The following is a 21,219-nucleotide window of genomic DNA, read 5'->3' on the forward strand; positions in this document are numbered from 1 at the left end:
AGGCCACGGACGAGAGGAAGACTACGCCGCCGACCGCGCTGGTCCAGAAAGGGTCTGGTCCTATCATTCGCTGGGCGGAAATGACATAAATCGAACCGTTTTATGATTCAATCTCGGGGTTTTTCTTGCACTTCCCCCACACATCCAACTCAACCCGCTTCGAGGGCCCTATATCTTGCCTAATGGACATGTCTGGCGAGTGAAGCTTCGATCTCAATGTCGGCCAGTCATGCCTCCCCCGATTACTCTCATCCGCAGTTCCCAGCCCATAATGAGCCCCGGGTATGGGTGATTACCGCTGGCGATTCTCCCATTGGGATCTCGGTCGCTCGTCAGATTCTGGCGCATGGGGATTGCGCCTTAGTTGGACTATCCTACACCGATCCAGAGCAGGACGAGGACCGTCGTGAAGGATTTGATGCCTTTCTGGCCGAAATCGAGAGTCATCGCGACGACGGGTGGGGGCGGCGATTCAAGTCGGCACTGTTGGACATAAGGTGCGATCTTCTTTTCTTTTCTTTTCTTTTTTTTGAATGTTACAGGAATGGCTATTGGGCAAAAAGGCATGTCAGTGGCTGACAGCGGTGCCCTACAGGGTGGTGGGAGAATGTCAAGCTGTGATCGCGGAAGCTGTTGCGACCTTTGGAAGAATCGATATTCTTCTTTGCTGTACAAGCCAAGGTATGTAGGGGTTTTTTGCACCCATGGACGATGCCTGTGGTTGACAGTTTGCGCAGCACTTATCGGGACAGTAGAAGAGCTGTCAGCCTCTCAGCAGGCCCTGAACCTGGTCCGGGACCAGTTCGAGACCAACTATTTTGGACCTCTCAACATCATCAAAGCAGCGCTGCCTCATATGAGGAGACAACAATCCGGACATGTCATGGTGATTTCTGGAATTAGTAAGGAATTGGATCGCTTCCTCGGACCAGACTCTTCGTTGTTAACCGAGAGCAGCAGCTCATATTGGCACACCGGGGCTGGGGATGTACTGCGCAGCGGGTTGGGCACTAGAAGGCTTCTGCGATGTGAGCACAACTTCCTCATGCGAGTTGATGCCCAGATACTAACGTGCACTCCAGAGCCTTGCATACGAGATCGCTCCATTCAACATCAAGCTCACGATCTTCCAGTGCAGCATTGAAATCGGCATTCTCACGAACTTGATCACCAGCGTGCCTCCCATCGTTCCCGCGTACTCGCCCAGCGTGAACCATGCACCTCTGTTCCGCGGGATCCTTAACCGACTTGTGCCTCGTTTGCCTCATACCCAGGCCGGGATGGACAACTCCCAACGCAGTAGCCAAGGCTCCTCCACCGAAGACGGGCCCTTTTCGCGCCCCGAAGTTCTATCAACATATCCTCCACTAAGTTCGGCACATATGGAGGTCCTGGTTGCGGAAACAGTCTACGCCATCACTGCTATTGGAGGGCATGACAATCCCCCCTCTCGTCATATCGTCGGACAAGAAGGCGTTGCAAGTGTCAAAGAAAAGCTGAAGACCGTCAGCGAAGAATTGGAAGAATTCATCCAGTCGAGTTTTGCCGTTGACTACGCGGCCGATGAGGATCAAGCCCGAGTTTCAAGGGACGATAATATAGGTGGGTTCAGCCGTTGACATCTTTCCAGATTTATCCCCCGGGCTTTGTTCCCTACAGTTCCTTTATCGCGATACCATAATTCATAGATTAGCTCCAATTAATCTAAACTTATCAATCTTATAGTTCCAAAGAATGATGGTTGGCATGGCGGAATGTAGTTCACAGCCATATGAGGCGCTGACCTCAATAAATTCAACACTCTGCCCCACTGCACAACAACTCAAATATAGCACGACACATAGCAAATTGAAAATACCACTATCCTTTTTATTCTTATATCAACTTTGGCTTACAAGAATAGCATTTGACCTAGGTATCAAGACCATCGCCGCAAGTGTCTCTCCCGAGCATCCTTCCCTTGGAAGCTAGGTACCTGGCGCAGGGAAATCAATACTATGAATTATTATAGAGACTTAGCATTAGGACCAAGCAATAGTGATTTTCCTTCTATGAAATCTCTAGATACATCTTTCGAAGAACCCGTCATCTCGAGTCGTAGAACCTCCTCACGTACCTATGAATAAACCCCGCGAAAAAGGGATTGAACGTAGTGAATGACGCTGGAATTTACCAGAAAACCAAACGGAACAGACTATGTATTTTTAAGGAACCAAGCCTGTCTAACTTCCCATAAGCTACCCATGTCCTGGTTGTTTCTATAGCAACGACAGTCTTTCCAGGCATTTCCATGGGGAGCTTTCTCTACCCGGCCATCGACCTCGACGATTTTTGATGCGAGCGCGTTAGGCCAGGTGATATTCGGTATGATTAGATTTTCGATCTGTTCGGTACTCATAGATGGGCGTGTCTCGTTGGCCGAATCATTGGCGGGCAGTGACGCGCCGACCACCGTTTGGTCATCACTCTGTACTCTGGGCGAGTTCGCATGCGCCTCACCGGTTTCCGAAGTTGCTTTTGCTGCTGATGGACAGCCCCTAGCTTCCACTGCTAATTGCCGGGCCTCCCCTTGGTCATTTGAGGAAGACGGCACGGGGTCACAAGCAGGAGGTTCTTCGATTTTCGTGGTTTTACCTCGTCCTCGGCGCCTTTTTTGAACCGTGGGTTGTGCAGTGTCAGATTTACGCTTTCCGGCGAATTCAGTCTCGATCTTTTCATTCGTATGTGACGGCGTCTCTTCGCTGCTTGGAGTAATATGGCTCCCTTCTATTTCGCTGCGGTCCGATGTATTGTTCTCTGTTTGAACTTTGGTTTCAGAATCGTTTGAACGACCATTGACATTGGAAAGAAATACACGTTGACCAGGAGGAATGGCGAAGGTCAGACGTGGGCCATTAATTGCTACAATCTATAGAACTGTTAAAAAGAGGGCCAAGAAGGCTGAGGATATCGAATGATAAACGTACCTTGGCTTCTTTCTCCACCAGAATCCTCCCGGGTCCTTTCGAGAAGGCCCGCGAGTACTTCCACACATCACCTTCGCGAACGAGCCCTTGTTCAACCAATGTTTGCAATTTCACCCGGGAGCTCTGCCCTGCAATGATTGTCTTATCGAGCTTTTGTTTCTGCCCCCAAAACTCTTCATACTCATCTTCTTTGAACTTATCAAAATTCCCCGCAGCTCGCTGGGTCATGGCCTCTTCAGCCTGGTGCAGCCAATCTGGATCATAACGACCGCTTTGGAGATCTAGTTGGAAATTACGAACACCGTCGCGCCAATGATTCGAGTAACGCAAGAACGATTCGGGCAAGGGGGGTATCTTTGCATCAGGATCACCGGGAGGGGGGTAGGGATTCGGATGTGTGCCTTCCGGAAGTAAACTCAAGATCTCTTGTTTCTCAGATTCCTCGAGACGATCCCAAGCTTCGGGGCGGGCAAGCAGTTTCTAACCGAACAGGTACATCAGCGACTGCTTCTAGGCTCCTCTCAATGCGCCATCGTCGTCACCTACCACGAGATCCAGTCCCACCAGCGGCGAGCTGGTACTCGTCATCAGCTTTTCTTCCTCCCATGGATCTTTGGCGGCTCTTCTTGGATTCCGCTTCGGCCTGGTGTTTGTAGACGACATTGCCAAGCTAGACTCAACCGTGCCCTCTGGGCTGGCGGCATCAGCAGGGATAGAGGGCCGACCCCTGGGATGTTATCATAGTTAAAAATTTTGTTCAAGTCAAATAGAGCACGGTGAGTGGTCTCATGAACCGTTTTCAGCGGCCCATGGAGCATGCCATGTCGTGGGTAGGTAGAAGAAGCCTCCGTAATTGGTACGTACCTCCTCGGTCGCTGTCCGGTACTGCCGGTACCGACCGCCCTGCGCTTGCGGACCATTCTTCCCCAGTCTGGAAAGTCCGTCGATCTGGACAACAAACAGAGTGTATAAGGTATCGGCGAAACTGTGGTCTGCTGGCTAGTCAAGACAACTCAAAAAATTAGTAGGGCCAAGCACAGTTGCACCACAATGGTCAAATCAACTCAGATCGCCAGGCTTGATGGTAAGATGCTGCGCAGTGGGAAGAGGGGAGAAAGTTGTATGCAAGTTGCTGACGTTGGGAGCAGGTCTCATGTTGGCTGCGTCGGTGGACGATGAACAGGTACGTTACATTCACTGCAGGCCAGATTTTCCTAGCTAACGGCGCTATTTCCTGCAGGCCGAGGTGGAGCTCTCGGAAATCAAAGGACAAGCCAAGATGATCTTCCGGCGATTGAGTCGCAATGCTGCACCGCAAGCTAGTATTGAATCGGGCCAGTATAATCTACAGTAAGTCTACGTATTGCAATACGCAGATTCTGGAACAAATAAAACAGCTCACTGTCCGAACTAGCTATCTCATTCAAGATGATATTTGTTTCCTTTGCATATGCGATCGTTCCTATCCACGCAAGCTAGCATTTACCTATCTCGCCGATCTAGCAACGGAATTTACCACGACATACTCGCCCGCACAATACCAGTCTCCCAATCTGCGACCCTATGCCTGCGTAGAGTTTGACACATTCATCCAGCGCACCAAGAAGCTTTACCAGGACAGTCGAGCCTCGCAAAACCTTGATCGGCTTAACGACGAACTTCGAGATGTAACCAAAGTCATGACAAAGAATATCGAGGATCTCTTGTACCGAGGCGATAGCCTGGAAAGGATGGGTGAGTTGTCGGGACGCTTGCGCGAAGATAGTAAAAAGTACAGGAAAGCCGCGGTACGCATCAATTGGGAGTTGTTGATGAAACAAGTGGGTTTACACCGTTCCGGTAATTCTAAAAAGTACTGTCTCACTGACATGTTATAGTACGGCCCTTTTGCTGGTGTCGGATTTATTTTCATTTTCCTTATCTGGTGGCGCTTCTTCTGATTCTCTCGCGAAGCGGTCGCTTCTGGATACCCACTCATAATGAATGTATACATATTTTTTCCGGTGTTGCAGGACATCACGCCCTTTCCTTCGCCTCCAGCAGTCGTGCTAAGATCATGATCGACGTATCAGGCTAGTAGTGCCCTCAAAATGCAATTCGCAAACAGAAGGGCGAGCTGGGAAACGATTATCGTCAAAATGGGCATTCGTAGTGGCCGGGTTTCAACTTGTAGGGAGATATTGGCGTTTGCGATAGACACTCTGCACGGGGTCAATGCCGAAACTCGTGGCTACTAGGTCTGAGGCGATATAGGTACAACTGCAAGTTCAAGCATTTTCGTATCATTTAACCATCGCATACCTAGTCGAATTCTTTTTTTGAATTTGCACGGTTCAGGTCACCTAACTGTGCGGTAGGAAGTGACTGGCACTTTAACGTGGATTTCGGGAGGATAGAGTTTATATCTCGTCTTCTTCCTCATCGAAATCGTCCTCCTCTCCCATATCGTATAGAATACGTCCACCTTCACCGGGGCCATTACCATTCTGTGCATCAAAGTATGGTAATACCACACCTTCCCTCTCCTTCCTCTGTCTTTCAGTGAGACGCAATTCAAATGTCGACTCGGGCTCTTCTTCACTGTTTTGCGTGTCCAGATCTTCGGGGGGATGATACAACGGATGGTCATCAAGTAGTGTGACAATCTCCTTGGCCTGGTTTGGTGGATAATGCGAGGCAGGAGGGAGGAAATACCATTCCAACACGCCGCGACCGCTCTTCCGCCGATGCTCCAGTTCTAAAACCACCCCTCCGACAGATCCACTGCCGATCGGTTTATCCACCCTCCCAAGAAGAACCCCATCCTGTCCTTCTTCCAGACCAAAAACAGGTGCTGCCAGACTGCGATCGCGAGCAGCTTTTTGAGAGAGAATGTGCGAAAATGAATGGAGCCGAATAACCGTTGTTGCGAGATATGTCAATATGGAGAGTGGGGATGGCGAATAAGGCGAGAAACTAGGCGGTCTTGGAACATCTTGATGGAAAGTCACGATGAGAGAGGATTCAATCTTAGGTGCTGACGGACTCTGAGGCATCACAAATGAACTTAAGAATGTGGAAAGGTGGAATTGCGCATCAATTCTTTTCGAGTGGAGAAGAGGGTTGATGGAATCGATTATAATTAGATGACCTATAGCATATTAGTCTGGATTGAGGGCTGCCACTGAAGCATGGAATGAGCTGGTACATACGACTTGGAGGGCTGGATGATGTCGCCTGGTAAACAGAGTTGACTTCCTTTAAAATTCCTGCAGGGCTCTTTCCCCGAGCTGAAATAAATACATCGACTCCATGCAGTGCTTTCAATGATTCAAAAGCAACGAAAGTGATTTGAACTTTTGAGAGCTGTTCTAATTAGTCGATATAATTAAAAAACATCGCATTTTAGAATTCGATGACCTCGGCACAAGCGGTGGCTAAAACCTAACCTTTCCGCTGGTGACACTAGTCCTATATGACATGATGTTACTTACTGTTGCACGCCGGATATATTCCTTTATCAATGGGGTAGCAGGTTGTTCTAGCGAATCCAAAAGCAGAGTGAGCGGCGACGCTGTATCTCTAAGATTTAGGAGCTTCGAAATCAAAAGCAAATTATGCGTCTGTCTGTGAGACAGACCTGTGGGAGCCATATCTCCCAATGCACTAGCCACCCAGATATAGTAAGTAAGAGGTGAACAGGAGCTATACGTTGTTAGCAAAAGACTGCGGGGATTTTGCGGTCCATGGAGGGGCTGGAAAGTGCGGACATAAAAGATTTCAACGGAATGACGGATCTTTACTGGAATTGGGCCTAGCCTGAGGCTCATCGGGACGGCCCGCCTGGTGCGTTCTGGTATTTACACCAATGTACGGAGTAGATTGTAGAAATGTTGCAGACCAGATGTTTAATGTCTGCCACCTATCTTATATACTGGTCAAATATCTGTATACGGGCCTATTATTATGCTTTAGCTTTATAATTTTTACCATATTTGCCACTAGAATAGCTTACACAGCAATCTTAAGTCACTGTTATTTTATATTCTTACATTACATACAGCGTTCAAATTTACTGTATTTGGCAAAAGGCCTTAGAATCAAAATTAAGTAGGGTGGTATATCTACCTAGGTAGATTTTTAGCCAGGGGACTGATTAGTAGTCCTAGGAAAAAGTGCGTGACATTATAAAATAGGATCCAAATTGTCAAACTGGGGAATCCAAGTAAATAGTAAAAATTCCTTGGCTATCTTTTAGCCATCGGCGCGTGGAGAAAATTGGATACCTAGGTAAACGTGCACTCTATTAATGTTGGAGTAAACAAAACTAATACATAAATAGGGACAGTCACAGTTCCATAAATAAACAGGGGATTGCAAATTCAGGATTTAACTGTTAAAAACTTGTAACTTTTGTGAGTAGATAGATTTGTAAATAACAAAATCTCATGTAAAATAACAGCAAATGTGAGTTGAGCATAACTGGTCGAAAACCGAAGCGGATGGACAGCCCGATCTGGTTTAGCTAATTATTGCACAGTAGGTAGATCTCCGAAACCGTAAACTCGCGCTCCTCATCTTCCATCTACTGCAAGAGACTTCGACGCCATATTATCTTCTAGACCATTGATACCCCCCTAAAAAAAGAACTTGATAATGAAATAAATTTATTATTAGCTAATTAACTTCTTTTGTTTCGGCCTTACTAGTCTTTACAAGGGACCTTTTTACACCGCCGCCGAGATTTCACTGTGCGACTCCAACCGATCAGCGGGTGACACAGGAAAACCCAACATTAGCAGAGCAAAGAAGATACCACCGACAAAGCAATGGCAGAACCGCCAGCAAAACGTGCTCGACGGGTTGACAGCTCGACAATGTGGGAGATTAGTGATAGACAGGCGCGTCCAGAAGAATCAGACAAGGATTTGGATAAAAGCCCAAAACGCGAACCATACCTGAGGGATGACGGGCGACGTGACGGCCCTCGAGATGACAGAAGATATCGCTCTCGATCGAGAGACCGAAGAGACAGACGGCGCGACAGAAGTTGGTCTAAGGACCGCCGTGACCGAGATCGCGACCGAAAAGACAGGGACCGAGACGATCGTGGACCAAGAGACAGGAGGAGCATTAGCCGCGACAGACAGTACGAAAAACGAGGTATGTAGCTCAAGATAGCCTATAATCGTTCTAATAGCTAAATGACTGCGAAGGATACCAATCGAAAGGGGACAGGTATCGTGACCGTTCTCGATCGCCTGCTCGAAATGGCAACAGAGATAGATCCAGAGCACCTCCAATTCGAGGGTCTAGAGGCGACCGCAGAAATGACCGCAGAGACCCTCGGGGACAATCAAATGGTACCGCAGATACCAAGCCACCGCGGTCCCGAGATGGAATGGACCTGAACACAGACGACCCAGTGGAAGAGGATGACATAGAGGAAATGATGCGCAAAAGCATGGGATTTAGCAGGTTTCGAAGCACAAAGAACACTAAAGTTCCCGGAAACAATGTTTATGGCATACGGAAGGAGAAGAAGACAGAATACCGGCAGTACATGAACCGTATAGGAGGATTCAACCGACCACTCAGCCCTTCAAGGTAGAGGGTGTATGTCTCTTATTATGCCATTCCATCTTGCTCATTCTTCTTTTTTTTTTTTTTTACCCTCCATTTTCTTTTCTTATGAGGGCTGGGACATTTTTCTAGTCTTATTTTGGTAATCTATATGCATTTGAGGAGCACGTTCTTTTGCGATTAATATGAACCTAAACTATTTAGCGAATTTCATCCTTGTACAAACTAGAATTTTAAATGTCATGTTTTGGCCTGATGGTTTCGCTCGTTAATTTTCTACTATGAGCCTTTGGCTCGGCACATGACCACAGTGACGTAGGTATGTCAAAAGGTTCCCCTCGCCATTACCTGAGACAACTCTGGACTCTTTCAACTTCACATCATCGCGGTTTCTATAAAAGCATTAGGTTCTGGAATCACACGATACCTCCAGATGGCGCCCACTAGCCCACGCCGTGAAATTGTAATAGTTGGTATGTTACTGCTTCTGATTTTCTGGACTTTTTACCCCCACAACACTATCCAGGTTCTGGCTGACAACTCTGCTCAAGGGGGCGGTATCATTGGATGCTGCTCGGCATATTATTTGACAAGGCATCCATCTTTTGACCCATTACGTCATTCAGTGACTCTCATTGAGGCGTCCGAGATTGCAGGGGGGGCGTCAGGCAAAGCTGGCGGCCTTCTAGCATTATGGGCATATCCTAGCGATATTGTACCATTAAGCTATAAACTGCATGCTGAACTGGCCAAAGAGCATGGGGGAAAATATCGATGGGGATACAGAGAAGTCTCTTGCGGGCAGCTCATCGCAAGAGGTCGTCCACTAAGTGAAAAGAAGGAAGCGGCCGAAGGGGAATCTGGGAGTTTGGTGTCACTACAAAAGCGGAATGCTGCCGCTAAGGCTCAACGGACAATCCCCACAGCTCTACCAGATCTTGATTGGATTGAACGGGACCTGATGAGAGGATACGACAGTATGAGCGAGCCTGGAGAGACTGCTCAAGTTCACCCGTACCTCTTTACTACATCCATCGCGAAACTTGCCGAAGAGAAGGGCGCGAATATCACCTTTGGATCAGTCTCAGGGATCGGCTATGCTGGAGATGCCGTCCAGTCGGTTACCTACACGGACAAAGCATCAGGCGAATCACGCACGATTCCCGCCACAGACGTGGTAGTTGCGGCCGGCCCGTGGACAAGATCGGTTTTACCAGAAGCTCCTATCTCGGCAACGCGTGCCCATAGCGTCGTGATTCGACCTACGAGACCAGTCAGTGCTTATGCTTTGTTCACCAATATAGAAATACCCACCAATTTCGACCCATCAAAACACTCCCACCCAACAGTTGCGAGACCGGAAATTTATGCTCGTCCTGACAATACGGTATATACCTGTGGTGAAGGTGATCACGTTGTACCACTCCCAGAGACGGCTGCCGATGTCGAGGTTGATCAAGCGCGATGCCAGGATATCATCGACCACGTTGGTAGTATCTCCGATGAGCTACGTGATGGCCAGGTCTTAACACGTCAAGCTTGTTATTTACCCAACGTGGAAGCCGTACGCGGAGGGCCATTAGTCGGTCATGCTGGAACCAAGGGATTGTATATTGCTGCAGGTCACACCTGTTGGGGTATTCAAAATGCCCCGGGCACTGGCAAGCTGATTAGCGAATTTGTGTTTGATGGAGCGGCCAAGAGCGCAGATATTGAGTCCCTTGATCCCAGAAACTATCTTTAGAATAGACCTTTTGTATCTATATCCACGGGGTGTAATACAACGGGTGTGATTGAATGGCGTTCATTGCAGCCCGGGTTTACAGAGTAACTCTAGGTGACAACAGAGAAAGCATAATATATGTAATGTCTAGTTAGTAACTATAGTCTTTCCACGCTACGAGTATTGTCTACATATCCCCATCAACAGCACTGTTACTTGGAGGGTTTTTAAGTCAAACAAAGCTGCTATGGTACATACGTATACTAAATCCTTCCCGGCTTCCTAGCGTAGCACTTTCTTCCATTTTGATTTTCTGCAAGATAGAGACTACATTTACCTTTGAAGTTATACAATAGATGATTTTTCACCGTAAGCAAATACGGCGACAATACATAGGCTGATGGTCTATTTTATATGGCGCCGCTCAATCACAGAGAAGCTTAATATTTTATTTTGTTGTTCGCTGATTCGAACAGATGTAGTGGAATGATTTTTTTTTTTCTGAGTCTACCCAGCATATCAGAGAGTAGGATAATTAAATCTGTGAGTAAAGCATATTACGTAGTCTGGAGTAATTGAGCAGAAGCATGAGCGAGAGCTTGGACCATGTTACTGGGGAGTGTCGAGCTCAGTCATGACAGATCGATAATTAAACCCCAACAACAATCTGCCCCATCGTAAAGAGAGCGACACGGCGTTCAGTCATTCTCTATGGTTGCTCCTCGACCTTCGAGGCTTTCATTCCTTTTTTGATGCATCTCATTTGAAAATATGCATCTCTCCAATTTTTTCTTTGTTGTATCCCCATTGGCTTGGTCGCTTGGGGTTCTTGCTGCTCAAGCTCCGGCCGGCGACGTATCTATCCTGGCCAAAGAGGCCGCAAGGGTCAATAACCAGTCGCTGCTATGGGGTCCTTATAAATCGAACCTTTACTTCGGAGTCCGTCCTAGGATTCCGAACAGTCTATTTGCTGGATTGATGTGGGCGAAGGTGGATGATTTTGCTACAGCGCAACAGAGTATGTTCTCCCTCCGGCATAATATAACCCTAATTGCTAGGATTTGCCTCTATTGTTACTTTGCATGGTATATCTGCTGATAATGGTGTGCAAGACTTTAGGCATACGTGCGAGCAAAACGAAGGAATGGCTGGCTATGGCTGGGATGAATACGATATCCGGAACGGGGGCCGTCAAACAATTCATGATGCTGGAAATTCACTGGATTTGACAATTGATTTCATTAAAGTTCCTGGAGGAGAACACGGAGGCAGCTGGGCTGCCCGAGTCAAGGGCGTACCTCGCGATGACGCTCCCCCTGACCAACCTACAACCGTCATTTTCTATGCTGCTTTAGAGGGACTCGGCAACCTACAAGTCGATACCAAACTCGAAGATCCACGTGGATTTGAAAGCAATGTGAAATTGTCTGGCTTAACACCTGGTCTGGGTGATTTCACCATCGATGTGACCGCCGGCCCCGAAAGCAACGAACATCCGGAACACGATCACCCAAGCTACGAGGATAAGCCATTGGATCGCACCTGGGTCTCTAGTTCTACTATCCCGTCGGAGCATGTCTGGCAAACAAAGGGTTAGTTTAACGGTTTGATTTGCACCGTATTGCTACTTGGTGCTAATACAATATATAGTGGTTCTATTCTCGCAGATGAAGGGGGAAGTTAACAAAATCATTCAAAAGTACGGAGCGGAGAATCCTCCGCCACCATCTCAGGTATTTACCATTAAGAACGTGCCAGGTGAAGGGAACCTCCATCTTGTGCAAAAGGTTTTCAAGGGCGAGTTTGAGGTATGGACCATGGTTGCTGTTATATTAAAGAAAGTACCTGACAACAACCAGTTTGATATTTTATTTACTTCTGGCTCTTCGCCTAAGCCGTTGACATGTGAGCCGTCACCTTCTCGAGCCTTTTCTGCCATGCAGTCAATGCTGACCTATATTGCCATAGCCGAGAGCCTGACCGCACAAATACCAAGCAACTCACTGTCTTTCGCCGATAGATTTGAGAAAATTCTTCCTCCGCAATCTCCTTTCGACTCTAAGGAGTACTCGGGATTTTCAAAGTCGATGCTCTCGAATCTTGTCGGTGGCATAGGCTATTTCTATGGAACAGATATTGTTGATCGTTCAGCAGCACCAGAATACGACGAGGAGAACGAAGGCTTTTGGGAAGAGACGGCGGAAGCGAGGGCCCGGGCTCATACCGTCCTTGAAGGGCCAAAAGAACTCTTTACCTGTGTTCCCTCCCGCCCTTTTTTTCCGAGGGGTTTCCTGTGGGATGAGGGTTTCCACTTGATTCCTGTCCTTGAATGGGATACTGATCTAGCGTGAGTTATCGCTTGGAATTGTTACTTTTTCTGATATACCTGCTGCCTTTCTCTTTGTGGTATAGGAGCACATTTACCATGGTTGCTGACTTGCATTCAAGGCTCGAGATTGTCAAGAGCTGGCTCAATCTCATGGATGAAGATGGCTGGATTGCTCGAGAACAAATTCTGGGCTCCGAGGCCCGCAGCAAAGTTCCGCCAGAGTTTACCGTCCAATATCCCCACTACGCCAACCCGCCAACTCTTTTCGTCATACTAGAGGCCTTCATTGACAAACTGGGCGCTAATAAAAATACATCGTCTGAGGAATCCGAGACCGATGCAACGGAACTCTTGCGGTCAGTTTATATACAACAACCGGAGTTGGGTAAAGCCTACATTCGCTCAATCTACCCGCTACTCAAGAAGCACTATTTCTGGTATAGAGATACGCAGAGAGGAGACATTAAATCCTATGATCGCGAGGCATTCTCCACCAGAGAAGCATACCGCTGGCGGGGACGATCTGTCCAGCATATTCTTACCTCTGGGTTGGATGATTACCCTCGGCCTCAGCCCCCTCACCCGGGTGAGCTTCATGTAGATCTTATCAGCTGGATGGGCATGATGACTCGTGCTCTCCGTCGTATTGCAGAGGCACTGGAAGAAATCGAGGATGTCGAAGAGTTCAAAGTCTACGAAACAGCCATTGAACGGAATATTGACGATCTTCATTGGGATAGCCAAGAACAAACTTACTGCGATGCAACCATTGACGAGTTTGAAGAAAGTGTTCACGTTTGCCACAAGGGGTACATCTCCATTTTCCCTTTCTTGACAGGCATGGTTGGCCCCCGCAGTCCTCGGCTTAAGGCTATTTTGGACTTGATCAACGACCCCGAAGAACTATGGAGCGATTATGGTATCCGCAGCTTAAGCAAGAAGGATGCACTATATGGAACGGAAGAGAATTACTGGCGAAGTCCTATCTGGGTCAACATCAACTATCTTGTGTTTAAGAACCTTTATGTTAGTGACGTATTCCCCCCAATAAGAAGCTGGATCGGATCTGACTGTTTCAATCTAGGACATTGCTACCACGGCTGGACCCCACCAGGAACAAGCCCGTGAGATGTATTCCAATCTGCGAAAGAACGTGGTAGAGAACGTCTTCCGAGAATGGAAGGCCACAGGATTCGCCTGGGAGCAATACAACCCGGAGACAGGCCAAGGACAACGGACGCAGCACTTCACCGGTTGGACCAGTATGGTGGTGAAGATGATGTCCATGCCTGATCTTCCTGCAAGTAAAAAGAGTGGTCATGATGAACTATAACGGAACCACAAACTGATATATATAGAACATGGTATAGATTAGGGAACTTTCTTGAATAGCGGTACACTGTCATTTGCCCTTAAAACGCCCAACACCATGTAATACCAAAGTCATGATAACAATTAAGACTATCGCCGACGATAAGAGTCAAAGTCCCTTTCGAGCGTATGTGGACTATGATTGCGGTCCCGCCTCCTATGCTCATCGCCTCCTCTCCGGTCTCTGCTCCTAAACCGCGAGTGTGAGCGTCTTCTCCGGCGATCTCGATCTCGATCGCGCGACTGAGACCTGGATGTGTGTCTCTGGCTCCTGTGATGGCGATAGCGTTCATCTCGATGCCTACGATGCCTGTGCTCTCGCTCTCGGTCTCTATGGCTGGTGCGATCTCCCTTTCGATCCCTTCCTGGACTCCTGCTACGTCCATTCTTCCGTCTCCGCTCATCTCGTGGGGTTGAATCAAATCCGACTTCTTCAAGCTTATCACTCTCACTAGCTCCAGGCAACGAAGCACCTCCACCCTGAAAAGAGCCATACCCGACACCCTTTCCAATGCCCTCATCGGGTAAATCTTCACCAGCTGTTGTGTCTCGAATTGCTCTTTGGATATCATTCTCCCCCAATGGAGTCAAATTTGCGTTGGAAGCTGCACTCTTCGGGGGTACTGGAAGGCCCAGAGCTCGTGCCATTGCTTCTTCTTCAGCTTCCTTGACACGCTTTTTCTCTTCACGCTCTTTCTGGGCTCTTTTCGTATCGTTGTCGTCCGATCTCGTATACCAAAACAGATCTCGGCCATTTTGCCAGCGACCAACAGGCGCCATAACAGAATGGCCCAGATAGTTCTCTCGGTGTGAGGAGTCTTTAACATCTGTCCATTTAAAATCACCGCGGCCGCCGCTGTAAGAACCAATGAATGTGTTATTAGCATCCCTTGTAAAATAAGTATAATTTATTGTAGGAGACAAGTACTTACCGGCTGCCTTCTTTGCGGACACCAGCGACGAGATCCATCGTGACCAGATCTTAGTTCGAATTATGCTAGTGGGGAACGAGAGACGAAGCCAGAACATGATAACGCAGAGCACCAAAGCTCCAGCACGTGGCACGTGCGCTCCGCGGCCTGAGGCGGCGACTGGCGCGAATGGCGCGACTGACTTCATCGCCCATCTCAAATGGGCAAACCTCATCGAGCGTCCAAACTTTCGGAGATGAGGTTTGTACTTTCTGGGTTCTTCTCTCCATGGATTGACCATGCTCATACTCAATGGGCTCCAAATTCGAATCACCTCCTGGCTCATATGATGTCACTTTGCTTTTGATACATATGCCCCTCGTGTGTTACTGACAGCAATTCTCCGTCTTCATCGACTTGATTTTTGATTACTCACTGCTACTCCTGATTCAAACTTCAAGCTGCTGGTGTTGGCTAATTGCTTAGAGACACTGGTCCCGTCAGAAGTGAGAGTAGCAATGGCGTTCAACCATAACGCCAGTAAAAGGCCTGGACGGCAGACTCACACCCGGGAAGGCTTACGTCTCCGGCCACTAAATATCGAGAAAGGAGATAAAAGAGTGCGTATATTTCGTCTTACTCTGTAGAGCTTGAGCCTAGTCTAGCTATAGGTGTGGATCGACTGACGTTTCCATCAGTTTTCCCTGTAAGGCCCCTCTCAACGTCCCTGGGAACGGTCAAGCAGGTCGACAAGACAGTCCAGACTGAACAGCTTTTGCAGAGCAAATGATTCATTTCCTCCTCAGACTGCAACGTGGCGAAACAATCTCGTATGTCCATAACCCTTTTACGCTGGGAGTTTACGCCTACCTGTAACTGATTTGATGTAGATCGCACTTTCCCAACGTCGAAACCTCCTCTTTGTCGCCTATAGCCGCCAAATATATGTTTGGGAACCGGCTGGGTCGTTTCAGGTTTTGGGGTCCGTCCCTCTAATGATAATCTCCCCTGTCATGAAAGATCCCGATAACAGTGGTTACATTTCCCCTAATAATCCTCATGCAATCAACAATATCCTTGTGGACGATCTTGGCCGGGAAGAAATCCTCCTACTCGTTACCGATTCAGGAAATGTCTGTGGCTACCGAACTGAGGCCATTTTCTCGGCCATAAAGCGGGCTGCAGAGAACGGAGAAAATCGGCCAGTTGACAGCTCCCAGGTGGACCCTTTCTTTGTCGAGTCCGTGGATGCCAGTGCATGGGGCCTGGCGATTCACAAGTTCGCTCGTCTAATTGCTGTGAGCGCGAATACGGGGCTCGTTACTGTTTTCGCATTTGCGCTTGTTAGTTCCGCATCTACAGGAAGCAGTGACTCCGGTCAGCGACTGGAGGAAGCCGATGACTTGTGTGACTACGGCCAGACTTGGCTACATATAACAACGAGCGAGCAGTTCGTGCAGCTACGACATGTGATGCCAGAGAAGCATCGCACGCGTAACATAAAACTAACTTACACGGGTCACTATGCAAACATACCCTCGGTTTCTTTCCTAAATTGCGATCTTGACCCCAATGGCACATGGATGGTTAGCACTGATATCGACAATAAGCTTCTGGTCTGGAAGGTTTGGGAGAGTCTTGGTCCGTTCAATGTGTATCATTTCAACGACATTGGCTTCAGATCTTTCCATGACACTCTGCGTACTGAGTAAGTTGACCTCTCTTTTTCGCCTGCTTTTGTAAAGGGCCCATCTCCAAATTTATAACATCCACTACGTTCCTCCTACTAACTGACGTAGTAGTGAGCGTGGCTGGTCTGTTATTGCGCTTGACCCGCGCTCCTTTCACCTACTCAAGTCCACCGAGGAGGCATGTGGTGGTAGGCCTCAGCGTCGAGTAAAGGACAGCCAACCGATATTCGACCTTACAAAACTAAGCAGTCGAGTGCCGAATGCTTCACGACTATATAACTATTTCCCTCCTGCAGTGAAAGTTGAGCCGGAACGGCTAATCTTACCAGACATTTTTGGGGCAGATTGTCTGATTAACAAGGAAAGTGGTGCCCTACAGGATATAGGCTGCTCCGCATCCTCAGAATCCGGCGGTAGCACAGAATCCAACAAATTCCACACAGCGGCCGGTAGCCTGCGCCCTTCAGACTCAGCTGATGCATTTAGTCATCGTGCGGTTGATGGCTCTGTCTATGAGGAAACCATGAGCCAAGACAGTTCTTCTCATGGAGACGAGGACTTGGAGCTGCAACAATCATCCAGTCAAGAGACAGGGCAGCACAATGAATCAGACCAACATACCGGCAATTTGTCTCTTCAAAGACGCCGAGGCCCTTTGACTACACCAGAGTTCCTTCAATTTGCGCTTCTAGAAGCTCTTGGAGGTGATATTCCCGGTGCCGAAGAGCTCCTGGACGATTATTCAGGCATAGTGGAGGATAACCTTTCTGATGACCAAGAGATGGAAGATGAAGAGCCATCAGTAGAAGGAGCAGTCGCATATCAGGTCTTTGATCGTATGTCACGTAATGCCTTCCCTGATGATGATGCTGGATTGCATGGGCGGATGGAGGCGCTAACAGGTCTTCCACCGACTCCAGCTCCAGCTAATTCGAACTTTCCCATCCTCCACTTCTCCCAAACGGACATTCGACTCATTGCTCATCCATTTGCCCCCCACGCAAGCGTTGTCTGCGGAGCACCACTTCGACAGCCATTCACTCACCCTATCGTATCAATCCGAGCCTGCGATCGCTTCAACATGGTCAAATACATTCCTGAGCACGGTATCGTTGTGGCTGCCTCTCAGAAAGGCCGTGCAGCGGTGATTGCTCTGACCGAATCCGAAAGCGCCGGCCTCACATTCCGAGTGGACTGGATAGTCCCATTCGAGAGCCAGGAAAAGTACGGCGACCGTCCTCTCACCCCTCTGTTAGGCATGGCTGTGAGTCCAATCCAGGGGTTCGAGATGCCACCCGACGTGCCATTTATTCCACGCGACCTAAGCGACAATGACTTGACATTTCGCTATCAACACATATTGGACGACGAAGCGGACAATATCTCTTTCGCAGGGAGGTCGGCCGATCGCTCGTTTAGCGACATACGCACTCCGCCCGATCTTCTTGGCCCCAGTAAACGTCAGACATCGACACATGTGTTTAACACCAACGATGAATCGGTAGAGGAACACAAGCATCAGAGTTCCCCTACTGTGCCAGAGTGTCACGCTAGGGCAACACGCACTTATCAACCAGAGGAGCACTGGCGTGGATGGAGCCCATCTCGACGCTATCGTTTGCTCCTAATGTATGCAGATCATACAGTAATGAGTTACGAGTTTTGGTATAATTGGAACACTGCGAGCACGGAAGATAGTGAAAACGACGAAGACGAATTCCTTATTGTTTAGGAGGCATTGACCAAGAGATTATCACTGTTGTTGGAATGTTTTATTCATATAATTGAACACTAACAATGTATCAAACTTCCAGTCAAGGCACTTACGTCTGGAGTTGAGAACTGAAGATCTAGGCCCAGCTGACTACTATGAACCAATTAAATTACCAATAAAATCAATCTTGTCAAACTATTGTCGTATATCTCGCTCTCCTCGGTTGTTTGAATCGTAAATCACTCATGTACACATCCAATTTCACTCGAAATACCTGACACAGTCTATCAAAGCCAGCACAGTAAATACTGGAAACTACTCAGCTCGCTAACCCAAATGCAATATCATCATCGTCGTAAACGTATGTGGCAATACAGAGAGAAAGAGGGTAGTCCCTTCAACTTCAACCCTATTAAAGGTGCAGTCATGGCAAACATTAAAATTCATCAAGTTCGTCACTGTCCCATTCATCCTCTCGGTCATTCTGAACCAATTCCAAGAATCGCTGAAGTCCTAGATTCCTGACCTGTTCTGGTGGGACCTGTCCATTTTCATGGGCCTGTTGCCGGGGTCGTTCAGCACCAGCACGAGCTCGGACTTCAGCCATCGCTTGTGCCTGGGCTTGTATCTCTGCGGCCGCGGCCATGCCTGCCGCATCTAAGCCATTCGCATCTGCCCCGCCCGCACGCTGTCTAGGACCACCGGCGCCTTGATTGACCCGTGGTGGTGCGGGAGCAGGCGGCGGAGGTCGTCCTCCTCGTCTGATGTCGTTGCCGTCGGGGAAACCCCATCCAGGTTGGTCTTCCTCATCAGTATCATCGAAGTCAGCCAATTCGTTTGGGAACCGATGTAGAGCCTCTGCTCCCTCCGGGTTGATGCCGTCGCCTCCCTCCATGTCCCAGAGTCGGTTGAAACATCCGCTATTGACATCATTGAAATGAAAGTAAGGGTTGTCTTCTGCAAGCCAGCTTGAGCAAAGGTAGCAGAAGTGAGTGTTGCATTTAAAACATTTCATGTGATTGCAGCCCATGCGTTTCTGGCAAGGAGCGTCGCAGGCCGCGCAAGGTGAGGTGTAAAGTTTCAAGTATTCCTCCGTGGCTTTCTCTTCCGCAGATAGTTCTGCTTCTCGGCGGGGGAAGCACCGCACCAACTCGCCATGCCATCCTTTCCTGCAGACAATGCAGAAGGCATAATTGCAATCCTCGCAGATAGCCACACGGTCCGCCATCGGAGGCAGCTGAGCCTCATCTCCCAAAGGATCAAACGCAATACCATCTTCATCTTCCTCTTCCTCAGAAGAATCCGAGTCATTTGCCATGGGGTCAACGGGTTTGGGATGTTTCTTCGAGCGAGCCGCGCCCTGGCACCATTGCCGGGGACAATACACTGTTGATTTATCCGCCTCCAGTTTCTTCTTCCGCTTCAGGAAAACATACCGCTGTACGGTGTCTTCCCCTAACGGAATCTGGAGAAGCTCACTTGGACTCAGTGTTTGGTCATTCTTTTTCCGTTTCTTGCCTTGACCCTCTACATTAGACATGGATTTCTGTACCTTGCCACAATCAGGTGCCAGGCATTTGACGCTGTCCACATCACCCTCCGTGATACAAGTGTTGTAAAATTCCTGCAGACATGGCACGCAAAACACATGAGAGCACTGGAATAGCCGATGGCAAATGGAGCCTTTCTTCGGCTCTAGGCAAACCCCGCACTCGAAAGTCTCCTGTTCAAATTTTTCCCTTTCGGCCTTATTATTAAAATCCAGCATAGCAATTTTAAGCTCTCGCGGAAGCAGTAACTCGCCACCTGAAAGGTCCTGAATCCCGAACGATGTGTCAGCTAACTGTTGAAGATGATCAATGTAAGTATATATGACCAATTCCCTCCCACATTCCTCCCAGAGGCGCTTACCATCGTCCAAAAGCTTGGAAACGACGGACAAGGGCAGCCATGATGGGTTGGTACTGATTCTTAGAATGGGCGGCTGTGCGGATGGATAGCCTTCGGGCAGATCGATTTCGAGGTGTATGTGAGGAAGATGCGGGAGGACATGTAGGTCGTCGTCAGCCTTCGTTGCAGATACAGGACCAGTTTCGTCAGCACCCAGAGGTACTGGAGAAATCAAGACGGTTGGTGGACCGGCTTCTGCATATTGCTGAAAGCGAACCCGGAGGGGTGTCGCAGGCCTGACAGGTATGTGTAATGACGCCCGGAAAGGTGCTGAAGGATCAATCTGGATTTCCGGGTAGATGGCTTCAATAGATGACAGCTCCACCAAACGATCGTCATCGGGCAAATCCTCGGGGTTTGCCATGGTGACGAAGGCAGCCCCAGTCAAGAGAGCGAGAGGATTCAAATTCTCGACGAGTGGTGGTCGATGTGGTATTAGTGAAAAATTAAACGCTTCAACAAACTCTTGATATAATCATAATACACGGGGAAACATCAACAATATTGTGCTATCAGTGACATTCATTCCTTCGAGGGGATCGACGAGAAGATATCACCCGAAGTGAAAGTGGCGGGGAAAGGAAGAAAGATAATATCACAATGACAGGGGTGAGGTCCAAGATAACTAAACCAACTAGATTATTCTATGGTCAGCGTTTCCGAGAATGGCATGTGGCGAGGAAGGACGAGCCGTACCACAGAGTAGTGATAGTAAAAGACCCTTGATAGATCACGGGGGTGAGGAAACTGTTAAATAATAGAATCTGTATGAAACAAGCCAATACTGCGCTGGTCGAGAGTGGGATTGGAGATATGATGGGAAGCGCGTCATGGTTTGACTAAGTAGGTATGAGCAATAGTAGTGAGTTGGAATAGAGTCAAAGGATTCCAGAGAACAAACACAGAGAGTAGAGGGGGTTAATGTACCTTTAAGGACACCTATAGGGAGGTGAGAACAGATATCTATCAAAAAACGATGAACACAATAAGACTGTGTATGAG

The 21,219-nt window shown here is 48.3% G+C and overlaps 10 protein-coding genes across 10 annotated transcripts; 6 read left to right on the top strand and 4 right to left on the bottom strand.

Moving 5' to 3' along the window:
* Window positions 1-216: 216 nt before the first annotated feature.
* ATNIH1004_010057 (short chain dehydrogenase/reductase family protein) lies at window positions 217-1,619 on the top strand (the record flags this gene model as incomplete). Its single annotated transcript, XM_033574634.1, has 5 exons — window positions 217-497; window positions 596-681; window positions 738-902; window positions 958-1,028; window positions 1,083-1,619. 5 exons carry the CDS (start codon window positions 217-219, stop codon window positions 1,617-1,619), a joined length of 1,140 nt encoding a protein of 379 aa, XP_033422652.1.
* Window positions 1,620-2,194: 575 nt separating this feature from the next.
* ATNIH1004_010058 (uncharacterized protein) lies at window positions 2,195-3,886 on the bottom strand (the record flags this gene model as incomplete). Its single annotated transcript, XM_033574635.1, has 4 exons — window positions 2,195-2,908; window positions 2,967-3,446; window positions 3,513-3,693; window positions 3,831-3,886. 4 exons carry the CDS (start codon window positions 3,884-3,886, stop codon window positions 2,195-2,197), a joined length of 1,431 nt encoding a protein of 476 aa, XP_033422653.1.
* A 130-nt stretch (window positions 3,887-4,016) lies between these two features.
* On the top strand, window positions 4,017-4,906 carry SEC22 (SNAP receptor SEC22; the record flags this gene model as incomplete). The annotated part of the gene is made up of 5 exons (XM_033574636.1): window positions 4,017-4,050; window positions 4,115-4,149; window positions 4,207-4,316; window positions 4,381-4,786; window positions 4,844-4,906. The coding sequence occupies 5 exons, from the start codon at window positions 4,017-4,019 to the stop codon at window positions 4,904-4,906; spliced, it is 648 nt and encodes a 215-aa protein (XP_033422654.1).
* Window positions 4,907-5,365: 459 nt separating this feature from the next.
* Window positions 5,366-6,001, bottom strand: ATNIH1004_010060 (Elongator subunit IKI1; the record flags this gene model as incomplete). The annotated part of the gene is made up of 1 exon (XM_033574637.1): window positions 5,366-6,001. The coding sequence occupies one exon, from the start codon at window positions 5,999-6,001 to the stop codon at window positions 5,366-5,368; it is 636 nt and encodes a 211-aa protein (XP_033422655.1).
* Window positions 6,002-7,910: 1,909 nt separating this feature from the next.
* Window positions 7,911-8,356, top strand: ATNIH1004_010061 (uncharacterized protein; the record flags this gene model as incomplete). Its single annotated transcript, XM_033574638.1, has 2 exons — window positions 7,911-8,108; window positions 8,162-8,356. The coding sequence occupies 2 exons, from the start codon at window positions 7,911-7,913 to the stop codon at window positions 8,354-8,356; spliced, it is 393 nt and encodes a 130-aa protein (XP_033422656.1).
* A 605-nt stretch (window positions 8,357-8,961) lies between these two features.
* On the top strand, window positions 8,962-10,272 carry ATNIH1004_010062 (NAD(P)/FAD-dependent oxidoreductase; the record flags this gene model as incomplete). Its single annotated transcript, XM_033574639.1, has 3 exons — window positions 8,962-9,001; window positions 9,080-9,085; window positions 9,155-10,272. 3 exons carry the CDS (start codon window positions 8,962-8,964, stop codon window positions 10,270-10,272), a joined length of 1,164 nt encoding a protein of 387 aa, XP_033422657.1.
* Window positions 10,273-11,022: 750 nt separating this feature from the next.
* Window positions 11,023-13,913, top strand: cwh41 (mannosyl-oligosaccharide glucosidase; the record flags this gene model as incomplete). Its single annotated transcript, XM_033574640.1, has 7 exons — window positions 11,023-11,269; window positions 11,394-11,843; window positions 11,902-12,059; window positions 12,111-12,156; window positions 12,220-12,598; window positions 12,700-13,606; window positions 13,665-13,913. The coding sequence occupies 7 exons, from the start codon at window positions 11,023-11,025 to the stop codon at window positions 13,911-13,913; spliced, it is 2,436 nt and encodes an 811-aa protein (XP_033422658.1).
* A 79-nt stretch (window positions 13,914-13,992) lies between these two features.
* On the bottom strand, window positions 13,993-14,921 carry ATNIH1004_010064 (MMtag domain-containing protein; the record flags this gene model as incomplete). The annotated part of the gene is made up of 3 exons (XM_033574641.1): window positions 13,993-14,201; window positions 14,257-14,807; window positions 14,884-14,921. The coding sequence occupies 3 exons, from the start codon at window positions 14,919-14,921 to the stop codon at window positions 13,993-13,995; spliced, it is 798 nt and encodes a 265-aa protein (XP_033422659.1).
* Window positions 14,922-15,875: 954 nt separating this feature from the next.
* Window positions 15,876-18,285, top strand: ATNIH1004_010065 (uncharacterized protein; the record flags this gene model as incomplete). Its single annotated transcript, XM_033574642.1, has 2 exons — window positions 15,876-16,570; window positions 16,665-18,285. 2 exons carry the CDS (start codon window positions 15,876-15,878, stop codon window positions 18,283-18,285), a joined length of 2,316 nt encoding a protein of 771 aa, XP_033422660.1.
* A 418-nt stretch (window positions 18,286-18,703) lies between these two features.
* Window positions 18,704-20,581, bottom strand: ITT1 (RBR-type E3 ubiquitin transferase; the record flags this gene model as incomplete). Its single annotated transcript, XM_033574643.1, has 1 exon — window positions 18,704-20,581. The coding sequence occupies one exon, from the start codon at window positions 20,579-20,581 to the stop codon at window positions 18,704-18,706; it is 1,878 nt and encodes a 625-aa protein (XP_033422661.1).
* Between the last annotated feature and the right edge of the window lie 638 nt (window positions 20,582-21,219).

Source organism: Aspergillus tanneri (genome assembly GCF_003426965.1).
Source record: "Aspergillus tanneri strain NIH1004 chromosome Unknown AapTan_5_pilon_pilon_pilon, whole genome shotgun sequence".
NCBI classification, from domain to species: Eukaryota; Fungi; Ascomycota; class Eurotiomycetes; order Eurotiales; family Aspergillaceae; genus Aspergillus; species Aspergillus tanneri.